The sequence below is a fragment of the Nyctibius grandis genome, chromosome 1 (assembly GCF_013368605.1).
Source record: "Nyctibius grandis isolate bNycGra1 chromosome 1, bNycGra1.pri, whole genome shotgun sequence".
Lineage (NCBI taxonomy): Eukaryota > Metazoa > Chordata > Aves > Nyctibiiformes > Nyctibiidae > Nyctibius > Nyctibius grandis.
The window spans coordinates 125,558,628-125,578,339 of NC_090658.1; the positions used below are offsets into that span (position 1 = coordinate 125,558,628).

General features: G+C 45.1%; 2 protein-coding genes across 2 annotated transcripts in view; one reads left to right on the forward strand and one right to left on the reverse strand.

Annotated features, from left to right (window-relative positions):
• Window positions 1-345: 345 nt before the first annotated feature.
• On the reverse strand, window positions 346-4,386 carry MRPL19 (mitochondrial ribosomal protein L19). The gene is made up of 6 exons (XM_068408770.1): window positions 4,305-4,386; window positions 3,932-4,043; window positions 3,374-3,492; window positions 2,691-2,825; window positions 1,451-1,632; window positions 346-688 (listed from the first exon to the last, which is right to left on the reverse strand). Exons 1-6 carry the CDS (start codon window positions 4,357-4,359, stop codon window positions 473-475), a joined length of 819 nt encoding a protein of 272 aa, XP_068264871.1. The 5' UTR covers window positions 4,360-4,386; the 3' UTR covers window positions 346-472.
• Window positions 4,387-18,021: 13,635 nt separating this feature from the next.
• EVA1A (eva-1 homolog A, regulator of programmed cell death) overlaps window positions 18,022-19,712 on the forward strand; it is a 218,113-nt gene continuing 216,422 nt past the window's right edge. Inside the window, exon 1 of the mRNA XM_068410978.1 lies at window positions 18,022-18,115. Within this exon, the coding sequence (XP_068267079.1) occupies window positions 18,022-18,115 (94 nt within the window). The remainder of the gene's footprint in view (window positions 18,116-19,712) is intronic.

Here is a 19,712-nt window from a genome sequence, read left to right on the forward strand (position 1 = left end):
CTATTATAAAAATATAATAGATGATGTTCTATCACAATTTAGCTCTGGATGTGTTTCCTTCTGGAAGAAGGGTTACTTGTAAGCAAGGGGAGGCAGTTAACACTTAAGTTACGAGTCAAGCAGTTCTACAACTGGCCACTACCAGAAGTATTTGGAAATGACAACACAACTAACTTGAGGGGGTGACGCAAACTCCTCTTGTTACCTGTAATTTAAAAAAAAAAAAGGAGGCTTCTCATTTCCGGAGAAGGGGTGAAAATAGCATTACACTCCTCAGAGAGAGGAGGGGCAGTTTTCAGGAACAGAAAGTTAGTGTTCAACCACAAAAGTCTGTACATTTCAACATTTTCTGGAAAGGTTAACTTTATTGTTTATTTTGCCTATGTGTATACAAAACTTGACAAGTGATAATCCATACAGTAAATCCAAAGTAAATATTTTCTCAGTAATTCCCAGACTGCAAAAACCATTATTATTTTTTAAGCTCTTCACTCACTTCTTTCCAAATTTTGTCCTCTATTTTTGAAGTATCATATTCTCGCAGCATATCAAACTCCAGCCATGGCTGGCTCCACTTCTGTGCTTCTTTCATTTTTTTTTCAGGTAGCTCAAACTTTATTCCTTTTATATTGTATTTTGGCCTTTCCCACCGTTTTGACCATGGTTTAGGTTTCATTCGTACCTGCAGCTAGGGTGAAAGATTAAAAAAAAAAAAAAGTTGTTAAGTAATCAGAATTTTGATGGTGAGCTTAGCAAAAGGTGAGAGAATTGCTGCTCTAACAGAATGAAAGTAGGAGAAAACAAACCAATTTGTCAGTCTGTTAAGGAGCTACTACTTTAAACTGTTAGGAGAAAAGGAATTTTTTGCGTCCACACGACTGTTCGTCACAGTATCTTGTAAATTGATTTATTACACTGTCCTTAAACTGACACATAAAGTGAAGTTAACTCATCTTTTGTAGTTCTCCTCCTGTGCCTTATTAAGGAAAAGGAAAAGCAGCATGACAGGGAAAGGGAGGAATGATCACTGAGTTACAGAGTTACTAGACAACACTGACAGGGTCTGCTGGCTTCTGGATCTTCTCTGAGACACAGATTTTAGCTGATTCTTCCAATCTTGCCTTCTTTCCTGACACCTACCACTCCCAAATCAGTAACAACATTAACAACATTTCTGTCAGAAAAGCTTTCCTCTGTGCAGCGTTATATAGAGGCAGGTGGAGGCCACTACTCCTCGCATGTCTTCTAAATAAACTACTGAGGATGGTAGTTACATTCCCAACATTCTCTCACTATAGAAATAGCATAAAGACTTCCCTTATGTTGTAACTTTTGTCACCCTGAGAACTAACGTAGCAAAGAGCTGTTTAAGGGCCTGCCAGGACATCACTCAGATATGAAAGTTACCCAAATAACCCTCCACTTTCCCTCTGAAACATGTGGCTCCTACCTTGTTTACAGGAATTTCTTCATGGTCTAAACGAGACACAGGTTTCATATTCATATCGAAAGTACTATATTCAGGGAGGGCATCTCGCAGGTACATCAGGTTGTCATCCAGCCTCTTTTCTAGCTTCAGAACCTCAATCGCCTGGATTCGAGGACTGTACAATTCATAACATACTTCAACGCCTTAGAGAAAGTCCGGTTTAATTAACCAAATTAGTTAGAAATTGAAACACCAAATTAGTATTTCTTCAGTGTTATACACTCTTGTATTATTCAAGAATTGCTTTTATTTACACAGAGCACTACACTGTACAGTGCTGTGTGCTCGTGTGATTGTACACACCCACTGTGTCTGCACAGGCAAATGCAGATTTCTTTTGCAAGTCAAGTCTTCAATAACAGAATGGCTTGAGAGACCCTGAACAGCTTGAATTTGAGGAAGCCAAGCTTGGGTTTTAAATTTTACTCCCTTTTGATTCCAATGGTGGTTACTATCTATTCATTGTATGTGTAGTGTATATAAAGAGACACCCACCTCTTTCATATTTGCTTTCAGAATATCAATATTTGCATCGCCCCCCATTTTGTCATAAACTAGAATAGAATCATAGAATGGTTTGGGGTGGAAAGGACCTTTCAAGGTCTGCAATGAGCAGGGACATCTTCAACTAGATTAGGTTGCTCAAAGCCCCATCCAACCTGATGAACGTTTCCAGGAATGGGACATCTACCACCTCTCTGGGCAACCTGGTCCAGTGTTTCACCACCCTCGTCGTAAAAAATTTCTTCCTATCTAGTCTGAATCACATGAACCTATTAGAAAACTCTGCTAATCTGTTGCTTGTTAAACAGTGCACACGTAGAGCTGCAGTTCATGCAAATACACCGCACTCAAGCTGGGCTAGTATTTACGTGGCTAGCACTAGACTGCCCAGGCTCAAATAAAAGCAAACCATAGTGGATCACATTCAGTCTCCTCAGAATACAGATCTAAAAATCACTAAGTACATAGACATAAAATTACTGAGCAGTTCCATGCCTTCAAATATATGCCAAATCGGCATCTCTGTGTACAGAGTTTTATACCTGCAGTATCCCCCAGCAGGAAGACTCACGATTTCACCTTAATCTATTGTCATCCTCTGCCCAGACTAAACTTCTACACCAGATACCCTTTCACATACAACTTCATCATTTTTTCCTTACCATTTCCAGCATAAACACCACAGTTAAAAACCCACCTTGGTCTTCTATAACATTCCGAAGAACAAAGGTAGCTCCAAGTCCTTTTCCTCCTCTTTGAATGCAGATGCCTACAAACCGGTTGGTTTTATCATTGGCATACGGATCTGCAGTAGTAACAGCGAGTATGCTGCCTGCCAAAAAAAATTAATTAAAATAAATAGACTGTTCAAATAAACATGTACCAAAACGTGGGAAGAGTCAGACAGAGTGCATGCATTCAGGTACATTCCGAACATGTTTTATTTTCCATGAAAACTGCCAGAAACAGAATAAACTTCTAATGTGCCCTGAAATAATACATGTTAAAGTGATTCTGCAGGTTAACTATGAAGCTTCTTCACCTTTACACCTTCACCTTTATCTTGTACTCTTCATTATCCAAACTGAATACACATAATCTAATGTATCTACCTTTCTTGAGCTTTACTGGTAAACCACATGCTAGAGTGCCAGGATTTAAAAAACACATAAGAAACACATTAGTATTGTACTTTTAATGGAAACTGGATGTAAATATGAAATTAAAATATGAAGTAGTATGTATAGAAACACATACTAGTTGATCTAACATACCCAACACTGTAATGTTCTGTGATATTCTGCAACATGAAACCACACCTTTTATCATCCCACCCTACAAAAAATACAAAATTACCAAAGTTCTAGCGCTGTTACTGACCAACATAGAACTCTGGGATGTTGATGACTTTCCGTCTCTGTATCATATCCTTTCTTTCTATATAGAATTTAAGAGGATCTGTTCTCCCTCTGGGAGGTATAAATTCAGGGCTCAAGAACCTATAAGAAAATCCAAACTTTTGTTAAGTATAAAACAAAAGCATTTTGCAGCTCCATTTCATAAACCGTAATGTATGTGCGTACAGTTGATCTCAAGGTCTAAGCCAAAGGCAGACAGAGAACCCATGTCCTTGTCACCTTGCAGCACACTGAAGAGATGCATGGCTTTAACAGAGGAAAACCTCACACACCAACCACAAGTTTGCAAAAATATTTACCGCTACACATTTTTTTTTTCCTGTTTCACTCTTTCAGGAACTCTACACCACAGTGTTTTAAGAGTTTTTAAAGCATGTTTCAACATAAATTATCTTTGTAGAACTTTGCAAATACTTCTTGTGCAGTAACACCTTGGAGCTTTAAGAAGGCGCTCACACAATCACCAGCCTGACCGCAGACCTGAACACGGCTCGCTGTGGTAAGCACCAGGACGCCCTACCTCCTCTCCTCTCTCTGCTTCTGCTTGTCAATAATGACGGGCTTTGGCGGCGGCTGAAATTTTGCTGGCTTTCCATCGCTGCTAATTCGATAGCTCGAGAAAGAAAAACACCCTGTCAAAAGAAAATATTTGTAAAAACCCCGTGTTTTCAGGTTGAACTGCCCCCCTCACAGTGGCGCAGGTCGGGATCCCACCCCCGCAACGCAGGCCCGGGGCACCCCCCACCGAGGACACCCCCACCCGACCCCGCTCTCTGGGCAAACACGCCGGGGCGCGCTGAGGGACGGCGACAGGCAGCGGGCAGCCGCTCCCCGCCGCAGGCAGGAGGAGGGCGCCGGGCTGAAGGGGGATAAGGGGCACGGACGGCGCTCACTGGCGGGCAGGGCGGCGGCACTGCGCGGCACCAGCCTCCCGCAGGCGGCCGCCATAGCGACTGCGGCCGCTTTCGGCGTGCGGCGCATGCGCGCAGCGCCGCTACGGCCAGCGCCGCGGGCCAAAGTAGCGCCAAGCGCGAAGCGGGGCTGCGGCCGGCGGCGCTTCCCTGCTGCGGCCGGCGGCGCGGGCGCTGCTGCACCACGGGGCTTGTGCGGCCTCCAGAAACACCCTCCTGGGGGCTTTCGGGGCAGAAAGGCTCAGGTAATCCATTTTTCTGGGCCGTTGTAAGCTCTGTCCATAATTCAGGTAACCTGCAGTCCCAGTGTTTTCATCATGGTTAGTTTAGAAATTATTATATATATTGGTGTTATTGAGTTACTTTTGGTATGTGTGTTTCAGTCAGATTTCCTCAGACCTCTGGGCCCCCAGATCAAGAAAGATAAGGAACTACTGGAGAGAGTCCAGCGAAGGGCTACAGAGATGATCAGAGGACTGGAGCATCTCCCGTATGAGGAGAGGCTGAGGGAGCTGGGTCTGTTTAGCCTGGAGAAGAGAAGACTGAGGGGGATCTTATCAATGCTTACAAATACCTTAGGGGCGGGTGTCAAGGGGATGGGGCCAGATTCTTCTCAGTGGTGCCCAGCGACAGGACGAGGGGCAACGGGCACAAACTGAAACATGGGAAGTTCCATCTCAATATGAGAAAAAACTTATTTGAGGGTGACAGAGCACTGGAACAGGCTGCCCAGGGAGGTTGTGGAGTCTCCTTCTCTGGAGATATTCAAAACCCACCTTGACGTGACCCTGTGCAACGTGCTCTAGGTGACCCTGCTTTGGCAGGGGGTTGGACTAGATGATCTCCAGAGGTCCCTTCCAACCCCAACCAGTCTGTGATTCTGTCAGTACCAGTTTGGATTCAATTAGAAGCTACACAGGTAGGAGAGAGGCGAAGTTTAGATGCAGAGTTGGACCCACAAATAACAACCCACTCTTTAAGCTTTGCAGATTCACTTCAAAATATGCCTGACCTTGTCAACTAATTAGATCAATCTGAGACCCTTTTACTGGTGGCAGCTGACTTTGCAGCCTGTCTGAGCCCCCACATTAACGAAAATTATTTTCTAGTTTGTGATCAGCTGTTTGGGTTCCAAACTGTTGTTTAGAAGATGGCAGGGTGTGCAGAAGACAAGTCACAGTATTTCTTGATAATGTAGTGATCTAACACAAGAGTTAATAATCCGGACATGGATGGGACAGAAGAGGGCACTCTGACCCTTAAAATACAAAAAAATCCCCACCAACACTGAGCACACCCCTTGAAGCAAAGATCCCTTCTCAAGATTATTCTTTTTTTTAAGTTCCTGTCACTGCCTAACTATTAAAAAGGCAGAAGAATATATCTCAGGGGATGAGGAATAGAAGATATAGGGGTAATTCCAATAACTTAATGGTGATCGAGGAGATCCCAAAACAGCTGTAAGGAGATGTGTGGGTTACAGCTTAGAAAACAGCAGATTTGTGGCTCACAACTGTCTTTAAAGAAGAGAATTGAATGCTTCAGTGTAAGGGAGCCGTTTCTAACTCCTTGGCTGACCACTGTTGATTGCAGCCTAACAAGACCATCTCGACAGCTTGGACCTGCATCGAGCTCAGCTGTAAGTGAACCTCACTTCACTTGAGGTGCCCTACAGGGCCCAGCACTCCATGTCTAGTTCCTGTGTGGCCTGTTGAGGCACCCAGGCATCAAGGCACCCTGACATCAAGGCACTGCTGATTTGCTTGGCTAAGCTGGTCAGGTTTTCCATTTTTAAGGAGCACAAGTGCAGGTTGTCAAGGTTGATTTGCAGACAGCCGTTACCTTAGGTTCATCAGTTGTATGTGTGAGCTTCTTACTCATGGTGGACCGCCTATTCTTGGGTTTCTTTTTTCAGGGACAGCTTTCTTGAGTTTGAAGTACAAGTACAAGGCACTCACCTTGAGTTTCTTCACTGTCAGTTCAGACAGAGTAGAGGAAGGGCTGCCTTCCTACTTTTCTTGCCTATATAAAAAAATCTATGAAAATATGGATCACTTCACAATTGCATGAGTTAATCAATTCTGTAAAATGCTTCTAGGAGTAGGGTGAAATTCATAAATTAAAGGCATCACTGTGCTCTGGTGATCAGGCAAAGATTAAACAGACTTTTGGACTTCTCTGAATTAATTCTGAGTTTAGCCTATTTCTAGTCCCCCCTGTCAGGTCCTGGGAAAGCTCATCTGTGGTTTGTTACTGCTATTATACAAAATTTATTTGTGAGTGTTTACCTAGCTTGAATTATGGCCCCCGATTACTAAGTGGGTGTCTTTGTCTCAGGTAGTCATGGTCAAGTCACTCTTTAAGTTCTTTTCGATAAGAAGTTTTAGCCAAACCTACCCTGGAGGAGCAGGGATGTCCCATGGAGCACCCTGTGGGTGTGTTTGCACAATGTCTAGGCAGCCGAGACTCACTCTAGGGATGCTGTGCCCTGCAGCTCGTTTTTGTTCCCACCAAAATACACTGGGATTCACTGTCTGGGCATCTGAGTTTCCTTGGGAAGAAAATCCAGACAGAGAGAAAATGGTGCTTAACCTGATCCTGTCTCATCTGTGGATGTGGCCAAAGCCTTCCATTAAGCACCATCCTTCATGATACTGTCTTTGCAGTCTCTTCCAGTGTTTCAATATCCTTCTTGAACTGTTTGTTTCAAAGCTGAACACGGCGGTTCAGCAGTGCTCACAGTTGTCCCAAATACAGAGATGCAATAGCTCACAGTCTTCACCTGTCTTTATATCCAGTACTGAGGTAGGCCTTTTGTCTACAACATTGCATTGAGAGGTTGGGTTCAGTCAGTTATCCAGCTGGACGTGCTCCCACCTCCAGCCTCAAAACCAAACCTCTTTTGCCACGGGCATTTCGGTGACCTGTCTTCCTCCACGGATGTTTGTGTCCTTGCAGGTGTATCAATAAAGACAATGTACTCTCTCTCAGATCACCAGTACAACTGATCTCTCTTGGACCTATGTAGAAACACATTTCCTTTCTAAAGATTTCACTGAATGGTGGTTCTGCTCAGTAGAGGAAAAAGGGCAGATGTTTAGGGACTACCCAGAAATGAAGGAGACCTGCCTTGTGTTTTGCTCCACCCTTTCTTTGTGACTCTGAGCTGTTCATTTCTGTTTTCTGTGCTTTAGCTCATCTTTGTTGTAAGCATGAAAGCCTGAAGAACTGACCTTCTCAGACTGCGTGCTGCTTTTGGCCAGATAGGGAAGGAGTCTAAGTTTCTGATGTGGAGATGCCCAACAGGCTGTACCGGCGTTGTCTCAGAACAAGTTCAGAGGCAGCTACTTGAGGTCTAGGACACATCTGGGTTTATATGACACCGAATGTGAGTTCAGAAACCCTAAAACTTGTTACAAGGATTGGGGCAGGGCTCTTACTCTGAGTTGTGAGAACATGGGCAGGCTGCTTCCTGGCTGGAGCTGACCTGCCTACCTGCATCTAACACATGCTGTCTGGATTTAACCTGCTCATGTCCCCATGAGGCCAGGGATGCGATGCTTCAGTCCCAGCATAGATATGTGCATCGATCTCTGCAGCACCGAGATGAAGGCTGTCCTTATCACCTTCTGAAACAGGCTGTGTTGCGGTCTGAAATCCCAGATATTTCTTCTGAACACCTGAGGCCATGTTGCAGCAGCCCCAACACAGCTGTCTGTGGAGTGTCAGAGGGTATGAAGAAGGAAGTGAATTTTAATGTTTCCCAAGGGAACTTGGATGTCTTTTTAGAGGAAATGCAGCAAAAGGTGGTAACACCTGCTGTTATTGTTATTATGTCTCTAAACAGAAAGAGATGTCTACAAGGGGCTGAGCTGCTCTGGAGATGTGGTCTGTTGTGCATTCAGGGTTGAGAAGAGGCAGCTGGATGTCCCCAGATTCCCAAAGGAATGGGACTGGCTCCTGGAGAACCTTCCCCACCTCATCCTCTCTGAGTGTGCAAAAAACCTCCTTTATGAGTGGGAATGAGCACTGGCTCAATACAGACCTTGAGGCTTGGCACAGTTTGGTTTCAGTTGGATTTTAAAGTGGAAACATTGCTTTTGATAATTCATTTTTAAAACCTTACTTTGGCATTTGTTACCTTAGGAGTGAAGCTCCTTCCTCTGACCTTTATGCAACAGTGTGGCACAAATGTATCTCTCATCCTCTTATCTGTGTTTCGTTGGTTTGTACAGTCCTAACACCGGGTACAGACCTGGGAAGTGACCTCTGCTCACAGGGGCATCACCCAAATGTCAGAGTGGGAGGAAGAAAGGTTAAAGGGTGAATCCCCTCAAGCATTCGAAGATGATCAGAGGACTGGAGCATCTCTCTTATGAGGAGAGACTGAGGGAGCTGGGTCTGTTTAGCCTGGAGAAGACTGAGGGGGAATCTTATCAACACTTACAAATACCTTAAGGGTGGGTGTCAAGCGGATGGGGCCAGACTCTTCTCAGTGGCGCCCAGTGACAGGACGAGGGGCAATGGGCACAAACTGAAACATGGGAAGTTCTGTCTCAATATGAGGAAAAACTTCTTTACTTTGAGGGTGACAGAGCCCTGGAACAGGCTGCCCAGGGAGGGTGTGGAGTCTCCTTCTCTGGAGATATTCAAAACCCACCTTGACGTGACCCTGTGCAACGTGCTCTAGGTGATGCTGCTTTGGCAGGGGGTTGGACTAGATGATCTCCAGAGGCCCCTTCCAATCCCAACCATTCTGTGATTCTGTGATTCTATGATTCAATATGCCCTTTTTGCTAGGAGATGCTGGGCTGCTACCTAGCACTTCTGAGGGTCTCCTGAGCTGCTTTTCTAGTGGAGAAATGGAGGCCCAAGAAGCTAACTGGAAGGATGAGGACAGACTCCGTGGTGTGGAGTAGCTCCACTGCTCTGTGGCTTCCATGGTGACATCTTCCTGAGAAAAGTGGCCCAGAGTCTGTTTTTGTCCTAGCTAAATCGTGCCCTTTATGGAGCAACTGTCAACTCATTCATAGTTGCTGCAGACCAGGAGTATCTGAATCCTTCAGGCTGTCTTGCAAAACCATGTCAGCATGGGCATGGTTTCCTGGATTCCTCTGTGTCCTGTTTTTCCCAGGTATCAAAACAGCTCTACAAACTACTCCAGAATGGTTTGAGTATAGTGGCTTTTATTAGAATATTTAAACAATCTGATGGCAACTCTAGCCTTTCTGGAAGCTTCCCTTTAATGAGACATGAATTGTTGGTTAGCTTAAGGTGAGTTCACCTTGCTGAAACTTAATAATTGGAGATATCCCAAAATGTTGCTTAAAATAACCTAAAGTGCCAGACTCTTCTGGCTTGAGCAACTGTTCATTAAGGTGGCCATCAAGCATCCACAATTACAATTTTTACCTTACTGTATAGCAAGCGAAGAAGAGAGGGAGAACTGTTCTTCAGACACAGCATCCTAACACTGAGCTTGGAGAAGCAATGGACTGGAAAATCTTCAGCTCATTCTGTCAAAACACCCTCAGGTATAGGTCGCTTTGTAGCTTACTTCCTGTTGGAGCCAATGTGGTTAACTCTGGCAGACCAGATGCGTGTTCTCCCCTTCTCGTGCAGTTGCTGGAGAAGTGATCACATCTGCTTCCCGGAGCCCGAGGTTCCTGGACGGCCCCTGGCAATGGACATGGCTTCCATGGTACATCACCTGTGTGTTCATGCACACCTATTTTCTTCCGTTTCCTTTTCCCTGTGTTGTGTCCCAGCCCTGAAGGATAAATTGATATTGTATAACCTTTATAGGAGAAGTAAAAAAAAACAAGCGCCAATGATTTCTGTCAGGGTGCAGGTGATACATGAAATATGAACTGGTCTGTTGGCAGCTTTGCCAGTGCCTCAGTAGATACTGGCTGTATGTTGGGAGTCAGAAGTGTCTTTAAACCCCTCTTGGAATCTGTGGTGTTTTCAGATCATCGAGAATGAAAGATGCGACTGACTTTGCAGCTTGTCTGGGGTTTTGGCTCTTGGCTGTGTCCCCACTCAGTATTGAGTTCCCTCTGGGATGCCTGGCACCCTTACAGGTTACAGACGGGGCAGCAACACTGGCTTATCTTGGCATTCATAAAACACTTGATTCCTCTGATCTTCTGATCCAGTAAGATACTTTTAAGAGAATTGAATCTAATGTTGAAGCCAAAGTTGAAATGAATCTAAAGCAGACTCCAATAGTCTGTGTAGAAGACAGGTATAGCTTCAGAGGTTAAGTGAGTGAGACATTATGAGTTTGGAGGGGGATGAAGATTGTGTGACAAAGTAAGACTAAGTTCAGTAAATGGTGCCAGAGGCTTAGGCAGTAAATTCTTGGGTCCTTTTGAGTGCTCTGTGGGTGCAGGTGCCAAGGGGTGTCTGTGTCCCTGAGTCTCCACAGTGTAAGTGATGGAGGGTGAGTCTCTGGAGCCATCTTACAGAAAGCTGCACTAGAAACACCATCAAACAAATAACGCATGGACCAGTCCAGGCAGCTTCTTCAGTACTTATGTCAAACTGAAAGACAGCTCTTGGGTTGGGAGCATCTACCTCATTCCAGAAATTGGAGGTATCCTTCAGAAACAGTCTGGAATATCTTGAAAACCTGAAGAGAGCACTGAGTTGAATGTCCCCATCCTGTTTCCTGAGATGCTTAAAAAAAATAATCAAAATGGATTATGAAAGAAATCCCATTCATCTTGAAAGGCAAGTGTAATCTAAAGATTGATGGGTGAACTCCCAGGTACTTTTACATTTCATAGAGTCAATATTTGTTCTTTCTTCATTTATAACCCCATTACTCTCTCTAGGTGGGCTGGAGATTTCAAAGGGAGACCATTTGTTTTTCTTGATTAATGCATTAATGCTAGTGGTTTGTCATAGTAAATTATATCTACTATCACAACCTGCTCATGCAGGAGAAAAAGCAAGCCAAAAATTTATTACCCAATTGCTCAAAGTCACAGCTTCTCATTATTTTAAACAAAGCAAGCCAATTTCTGCTCTTCATTGCTGCGTGAACAGTGACTAAACTGAGGAGAAAATGTGATCCAATATCCTTTGTATTGCAAAACCCCTTTAGAAATCATAACATTATTGTCCACGACACTGGTTCAACCGTGTGCGGTATTATTGCATGAAGATAGGTGGGAGAGAGAAACTGCTGCTTCACTTTTGTCTCACTTAGCTTCCCCTGGATTCACGGCAGGGCTTTCACCTGAGAATTGGACTTTACAAGCTTTGCATCTCTGCCTTCTCTTCCACAGAATCAGTGGCTGCTATGGACACTGGCTTCCTAAACCAGCTGAAGAAGCCCTCAACCCTCCTAGGTATTCATAACACCATTTGTGGCAATCATCTTTTGGTGAAAACCAAACCGGCTGAAATCAGCACTTAGGCCTAGGGCTCCTTTTAATGAACGCAGATGCATTTCCTTTAACGTCAGAAGGTGCATTTTGCAGAGGGAGGGTTATGTGGAGGCTAGCTGGTGTGCTGTGCCAAGGAAGATTCAGTGAGCTGAAAATAAATGATTTTACCTGCCACTGCAGGGAGGGAGAAGGTGGTTTGGCTAGTTATGTATGTCCAAGATGGGGTTGGCAAGTGGAGCAAGAAATTATCAGCAGTGTAGTAATAAATACAAAAGATTCTCCATGGGGAACAGCTTCTCAGGTTGAGAACAGCTAGAGAAGGGCTGTGCATGAAATAGGACCCAAAGGATAACTGCAGAACAGGGCAGAGGACAAGCACCACAGTGGCTGGCAGGGGAAGGCTGGGAAGGTGATGCTGGCGTGTCAATCTACTGCAAAAGGCTGGTCCAGCGAAATCGAAAAGGGGTTGGAAGCTGGGTGGGCTCTAGTCACTTTTTACCTTGGCTGGGGTGTTTCTGAGGCAAGTTACTTGTGTATAGAAATGCCACCTTTTACACTAGTCTTATAGAATCATAGAATCATTTTGGTTGGAAAGGACCTTTAAGATCATTAAGTCCAGCCATCAACCCAGCACTGCCAAGTCCACCACTAAACCATGTCCCTAAGCACCACATCTACACGTCTTTTGAATACCTCCAGGGATGGTGACTCCACCACTGCCCTGGGCAGCCTGGTCCACTGCTTGACAACCCTTTCTGTGAAGAAATTTTTCCTGATATCCATCCTGATATCCAATCTAAACCTCCCCTGGCACAACTTGAGGCCATTTCCTCTTGTCCTATCATTTGTTACTTGGGAGAAGAGATCAACACCTGCCTCGCTACAACCTCCTTTCAGGTAGTTGTAGTTGTTATGCAGTTCCCTGTTGCTTGCAACCACTAAGCTAATGATTAGCATACAGACACAGCTTTGCACGTGACACTGTTTTCAGTCCTGACAGTGTCTAGCCTGGTGAACTCAGACATTTGCAAATCTGTTGTAAGCCAGCTGTGTAGTCTCCTTCCTTCCTCTGCGTTCTTTGTAGCTGGTCCAGTAAGAAAGCATTACTGCAGTAGGTATCAGCGATGTGTCTTCGAGCAGTGAATGCAGTAAAATTTCATTATGAGGTTTCTGCAGTGGGAAGAGTCTCTTGCCCTAGAAGTAAGTTAACTGGAGTTCCCTAATTCCTAGTTGTGGCTACAGACTGCAAAGGTTTGAATGACTTGAACTTCAATGCCTTTGTAAGTTCCTTTAAGCTGTCTTAGATGACATAGTCCAGCACTGTCTGCAATGCCCAGCACACCTGGACTTTGTCACTGGATAGTCTCTTGAGACCATTGTAAAACAAATAACTGGGGATATTCGTGTCCTGAGTGCATATGGACGTGCACTTAGATGCATGTGGAAGCACACAGTTACTCTTGAAACAGTCCTTTCAAATAGAAAAGATTAAAAAAGGGAAAAGAAAATGTATTTTAAGCACATGTGAAAGGAGAACATAAACCTGTTCTTCTTTTTGCAAATGGCAGACCTAGTCCATTCTTGAATTTGCACTGATGCCAGTGGAATTACACTTGGGATCAATTTTAATAATTCAGCAGAAAGGCATTTCCTCTGATTCCCTTTGATTTCTTACCAGTTTGTGATCTGTGAGCCAGAGTTTTTTTGTGTAATTTTCTGTCTGTACAAAAACGAGGGAAATACATTGTGCCCCTTGCAATGATAAGCTGGAGGCGAAAGCTGATCTGTCCGAGTTATGAAGAGATTTGCTTGCTGTATATTCCTCACACGTTCTTCAGCTCTGCCTTGAAATGGCTTTCCTGCAATCTAGAATTGTTCAAATCCATCCATGATCGTAGATGTGAGGATGTGAGGGACTTACTTAGAGAGCTCTGTTGTTGGTTCACTCTCACAGGAGAAGACAGTCCTGGCCCTGAACCAGGGAAGCCAATAAGTTTTTTTTCACTGACTTCACCAGCTCAAACTTGAGCCCAGTCGCTGCTGAACGCCTCTGTAGGAACAGTCTGTCCTGCTAACTGCTGTAAATAGGTGGGGGCATGGCAGGAGGCAGTCTGGGCTGTAGCTGTGCTGGAATCTGGAGGTGGGACTGCAGGATGCACTGTCACTCCTGGGCAGCTCTAATCAGGCTTGCTCAAGTAGCAAGATGGAGAAGATGCTGTTGCACTGACAGACAGTACCAGTCTGCCCTGGGTCCAGGGTTATTTATTCAGTTCTTAGCCCATGCCACTGTGTCTTCATCATGGCTACTAAGAACTTCTGAAACACTGGTGGCACTTTTAGCACACATCCTCTGGCCGTGTTCATGTTATCGAACTCCAAAGCAGGATTCCTTCCTGCCTGTTGAGAATGGCCAAAGTCCATTCAAAGTCCATGCTTCACTTCTCAGTGCCTCAGTTTCCCCAGTTGCAGTTGTACTTAAGTACTTTTAAAGCACTTCGGGAATTTGCATGCACGTTTCAGATATTACCGTTTTATGTGTAGCAGGAGAAGGAGAGGATCTGCAAGAGAGGGGAGTATGGGAGGAGAAAGAACAATGCACTTAGTGTCATGGTCAAAAAGGAGGACTGAGGTACAGTTGTTCAGCATCCCGAACTAAAGCCGCGCTGGGATTCAGGTGCCTAACTCATGGTTTAGCTCTGGCTGGAGAAGTACCCCATGAGGTGGGACTGGTTTGTGCGCCTGCATCTCAGTGCTGAGTGGCTACAGCACTGGTTACTGCAGGGGAAGCTGAGAGGTGCTGACCTCAGGCCTAGGCTCTGTGTATGTAACTAGGTGCTGTGAACTTCTTTGCTTTGTAAGTGGGCACGTAGACCCCATGTGCTTTTTGCCATGGTCAGGAAGGTATTAAAACCCAGCTCAGTGTCTTCTAGAGGGAAGGAGTGTTTTTAAGTATACCCAAATGCTGTATCTGAAAAAAAGCAGTCATTGTCCATAGTTGCTCTGTGGAGAGAAAGAGGGCAAATAATCATTCCTCCAAGCTAAGATGTAGTGCTGAACTGTATCAGTAACGACCTATTCCTGCTTCTGGGTGGCTTTGGGGACAAGGGATCGAAGAGATTGTGTATCATCATATGCTTTATTACCTATCCCCAGGAGACATATTTGAAGGGATGGCTGGATTTCAAGGGCTGTTAGTCCTAAAAATAAAGATCCATATTGGTGTCCCCTTGATTCATGTTTACCCCATGAGACTGTCCATGGCAGAGAGACCACCTTTTGTCTGTGCTGCAGTTGGGACAGGTGGCCTCTTTCCGTTTGAAACACACAGCTGATGTTCCCACATGCCCTAAGGAATAAGGGCATTATGGAGATGGGCTTTAACTGAATTGTCTGTTTCTCAAAGGCCAATATATCTTTTTTTCTTTTTTTTTCTTTTTTTTTTTTGTTCAGCAAGAGCTGCTTTTTGCTTTCCTTTTGGAAGGCATCTTTACAAACTTGCTTAAAAACAAAGCCCCTACATGACACTGGTGTAAACTTCCTCCTCTCTGGTTTGACTTTATTAACAACAACCTAAAGGGCTACTCAGGCACACTTCCCATGTTTAGCCTTAAACCCTTTTTCACCAGAGTTTTTTTCTTCCCCATATACTGAGTCAGCCAAACCTAATTACCCTTTAATCGGTAAAATCAACACCTGCTAACAGGGTGGGCTCTTTTCAGCAAATAGTGCTTCCCTTTTCCAGAGCGCTGATAATTTTCCAGGGGCCCTATTATTTCTTTGTCATGCTGAAAAGGAGCTTTGACTGATAATCTGGTAGTAGGTGTGGTTATCTCATGCCTATAAGGCAATAGTGGTGAATCTTCCTCTTGGCAAGGGCAGCAGAACTAGGTGAGACAAGAATCACAGGTAGATGCTAGGAGCCAAATGTCCTGATCTTTTCTCTTTAAAACTTAGGTCAACCCTGGAAACTATGGGTCATAGAGGTCTGACATGTGGGATTAAAGCCTCAGGTGAAATAAAGAGTAAGGCAGCTCATAGAAGTTCCTGGTCTTTGATCTTGCTTAGGCAGCCCTCTGCAAAAAGGTAAGGTGGCAGGATTGTCTGCAGAGAGCAGGGATGGGGACTGGATTGTACAGAGACTGCTGGACCTCAGGGTATGTCTGTGCTGTCAGGTCAACCCAGAGCCACCACTGTCCTTGAGAGGTGACTCATCTGCACCTTCACTGCCGATCCTCAGTGTGTGAAGAGCTGTTTGTGGGAAGGAGGGTTGCTGAGGGGCAATTCAGGCCAGGCCAGCCTCTTGTTCACATGGTCTGGGTGGACGGGGCATGGACAGGATTCAAGCTCAAACGCAAGATTCTCCACACTACCCTCATCCTCAGTGTGACTGTTTGGAACTTGAGCAAGTGACAGTATGGACACAAAGGAAGCAGGGCCACAGGACTTACAGCTCCTCTTGAGGTTTGCTTTTAGCACACAGATCATCCCAGCACAGATTTCTGGTGGAAACAATGGCTGTGGTATTCATGGCAGCACTCTGGAAAATGTCTTTCACATATAATCTAACAGCCAGTCTGATTTTCATCTGAGAACAGCTGAAACATTGTTAGAAATTTCAGGATAAGAAACTCTTTACAAGTGCACTCAGCTCTGAAAAAACCCTCAAGCCCGTTGGGCTGAAGCCTCTTATGTTGTTTTCACCTCTAAGGTGAATGTTTTTTGGAAAGTTTCACTTAATTCCATGTGGATGAACAGGACAGAGGAGTAAAAACCAGTTGTGGTTTTCCTTGGATGTTCCCACTCAGGTTATTTTTGCTGGATAGAAGCTGCAGCTTTGTTCAGCAGCTGTATGTGTGCCTGGCTCCATCTCCCCTTCCCTGGCAGCCCCACATGGTGCTGCTCCATAGGTTTGTGTAGGTGTATACACAGACTGCTAAATGGCTGGTGTTGGCTTTGCCTGTGAAAATTATCCCCCACTCTCTGCACTGACACTCAGCCTCTGCTCTAGCCTAGAAATGTTGGTTATGTCCATTATTTATATGCAAACCTATGCCTGAGCTGCAGCTAACGCTGGTGACTGAAGTCTGGGATCTCCTTCCTGTACTCAGAGAGAACAAGGTCTGCCAGTCCAGTCCCCCTCTGTGTCCTCAGAGCTCAGCTCAGCTCTTCCAAGTTAGCATGGCTGGCTTAATGCTGCCAGGAAGTGGATGGAGATCAGACAGGATCAAGCACTGGATGTGCTTCTAGAGCCTTCTTTTAGCTCTGCTGGATGAGCAGTGCTTGAGGTGGCAGCTAAGGCCATGCTAGTTGGAGGTGAAAGCAATGGCTATGGAAGGAGACAGGTCTCCTGGGTCTGGACACCACAGATTAGGATCTGCGTGACCATCCTCTGTTGGATTTGATGGGGGGGAGAGGGATCCAGTGGGACAGAGGGAGCCTGGCATGGCTGGCTGCTGTCAAAAGGAACAAGGATTTTGGATATGTGGGCTGACACCAGTCCCAGTCCTGCAATGAGATCCCAGAGGGTTTGATCCCTGGGCCCATGCGAAGTCTCCTCCATTGTAGAATCACTGTCAATGGTGGACATAGCTGAAGAATTGTCCTGTCACCAGTCTGGCAGGACACCACTGCTCACACTGATTTCAGCAGCAGCTACAAATATCTGTGCTCCAGAAATCCGTGTGAATCCTGGAATTGACTAGACTAGACTATTTCAGTTGGCAGAGACCTACAACGATCATCTAGTCCAGCTGCCTGACCAATTCAGGGCTGGCCAAGTTAAATCATGTCATTAAGGGCATTGTCCAAACGCCTGTGAATTCAGGCGCTTTGTTTTGGGCTACCTCCTTTGAAAATACTGCCCATCCTTCTGTCTACACCCGAGAGACAAGATCCCTGGGTGTCTAAAACAACAGTAATCGGGTTTCTCCAACCCAGCCCCCCAGGGCACACCCCCCCCGCCCCGACTCTCCCCCCTAACAGCTCGCAGTGCCGCTGCTGGACAGCTGCACAGTAACAGTCTGCAGCAATTTGGGGGGGAAGCGATGGCTTTTAGGACCCTGGGCCCTCCGCCAAGGCTCAGGTAGGTCTGTCTCATTCGTCAGCCTCACTCAGCCAGGATTCATTCACTCCCAGGGATGTGAGTGTGTGTGTGCTGAGTGCTTTTTCCTTCCCCGCTGCTCGCTGTGATCCTTCCAAGCAATGGGACGAACGCCGTTCTCCGGGCAATGAGGAGTACCGGACTGGGGCACAAAGAGCTTTCTTTTTCTCTGGAAGAAAACAAGCCGTGAGGATACTTGAGGATGTGCAGCCCAGATGTGTCTCCCACCTTCCTCATAGGACTGATGTGCTTGACAGCTTTCAGCAACTTTGCTAAGACTTCTGCAGACTTCTCAGGTAGGGGAGAAGCGCCGATCCTTTCGCGTGCTGGATGGCTGCTCACGGATGGGAGCTCTTATTACGGTGCTCAGGAGCAGCTCAGGGGAAGTGGATGTGGGCAGATCTGGGATAGTTATGTGGGGAGTAATTTTAATCTTTTTAAAATAAGCTGATGAAAAGCATTTTCTGTAAGAGGATTTTGAGTTTGTTAAAAGCCTTTCTCAATAACCCTTAGCAAAATGATTTCAGCAGAGGTAGTCTGAGTAACTTTGGGAGCAAGGAAGGGAATAGTGTTCACTTGTGTAAGTTTGTAGCAGGTTTTGTGCTGTGTTTCTCTGAGGAGTGAAAAGAGGTAGGTTAGGAGATTGGGAAGGTCTAGGACACAAAGTAAAGCTAACATAGCAAGACCCAATTATTTTGTAATGGGCCAGATTCCCCTCCTTTTAACATACAGTTCCTGGTTGTTGCAAAAGTCTCCTGAGCTGAGATAAAGGACATGTTACGTGCACAGAATAAACTATATTCTGAGCCTATGTTTGCTTAAGCCAGGAGAAGAAGTGTCTCATTTTTAGATAATTTCTGAATTTAACAATGTTCATAGCCCTTGTTTTGAGTTGTGCACAGTAGGTAAATACAGAGCACTTTGAAGGTATGGAGTCCCATGTAAGTTCTATAACTATGTACAGCTGCATCAGACACTTTAGAGTTACCTTTCTGCTTTTCTTCTTTGTGAATGTACATATGGGTCAGAGAAAATATAATAGGTCTCATTTTACAGTTGAGCAGGGTTATTAGTTTGCTTGGGAATGGCTAATGAGGTTCTTCACTTTGCTTTTGGGATATCAGTTCTAATTCTGGGTCTTAGTGTGAAGATGTAGTCTGGCATATTCTTTAGATCTGTGATGCAAAACTCTTGTAGCAGATAAGAGTTGCCAATTATAGTCTGCTGATGAAAAAGTGCCATTAACAAGAGCTGAATCTCACTGAACTCTGGTTTCAACACATCACAACACTGCTGCTCACTGCCTGGGAGTGCGTGTGTCTGCGTGCTGTGAGAGATGTGTGTTAGAAAGGAAGAGCTTGTGGTGGAGGCGGGGATAATATATATGGTAGCTTGAAGTCTTAATGTGAATTTAAGGGGGCTGGCTTGCTTGTGATTCAGTCTTCTTTGGAGGCAGATCAGTCCTGGGGGCTGCCATTCAAGGCAGATCTGCCTCTGAATGGAGAGGACTGAGGCATTTCCCTGTTTCTAGTGTGTTTTTCTCTCTTTCTTGTCATTGAGTTTTCTCTGTGCTCCTCCTTGCAAGCAAGTTAATGCAGAAGGGGTGCATGGAGTGGGCACAACAGGAGCTAAAACTGCAATGGGGAAAGTACAGGTCCTTTTAAAATATAGATAAAGTTTATCCCAGCCAGGCCAAACTGCTAAGCATTAAAATGTGCAAAAGTGTCCCAGAGCAAAGGTACTTCATACTGTGTGTGTGTGCAACATAGCCAGAGCAATGGAAGCAAATTCAGTAGGTTTTGGTGATCCTGGCAGGGTGGGCAGAAGCTGTCCTTTTAAAAAAATGGATAAGAAGGTTGTTTATAACAAAATCTTGTTTTCTGCAACATCCAG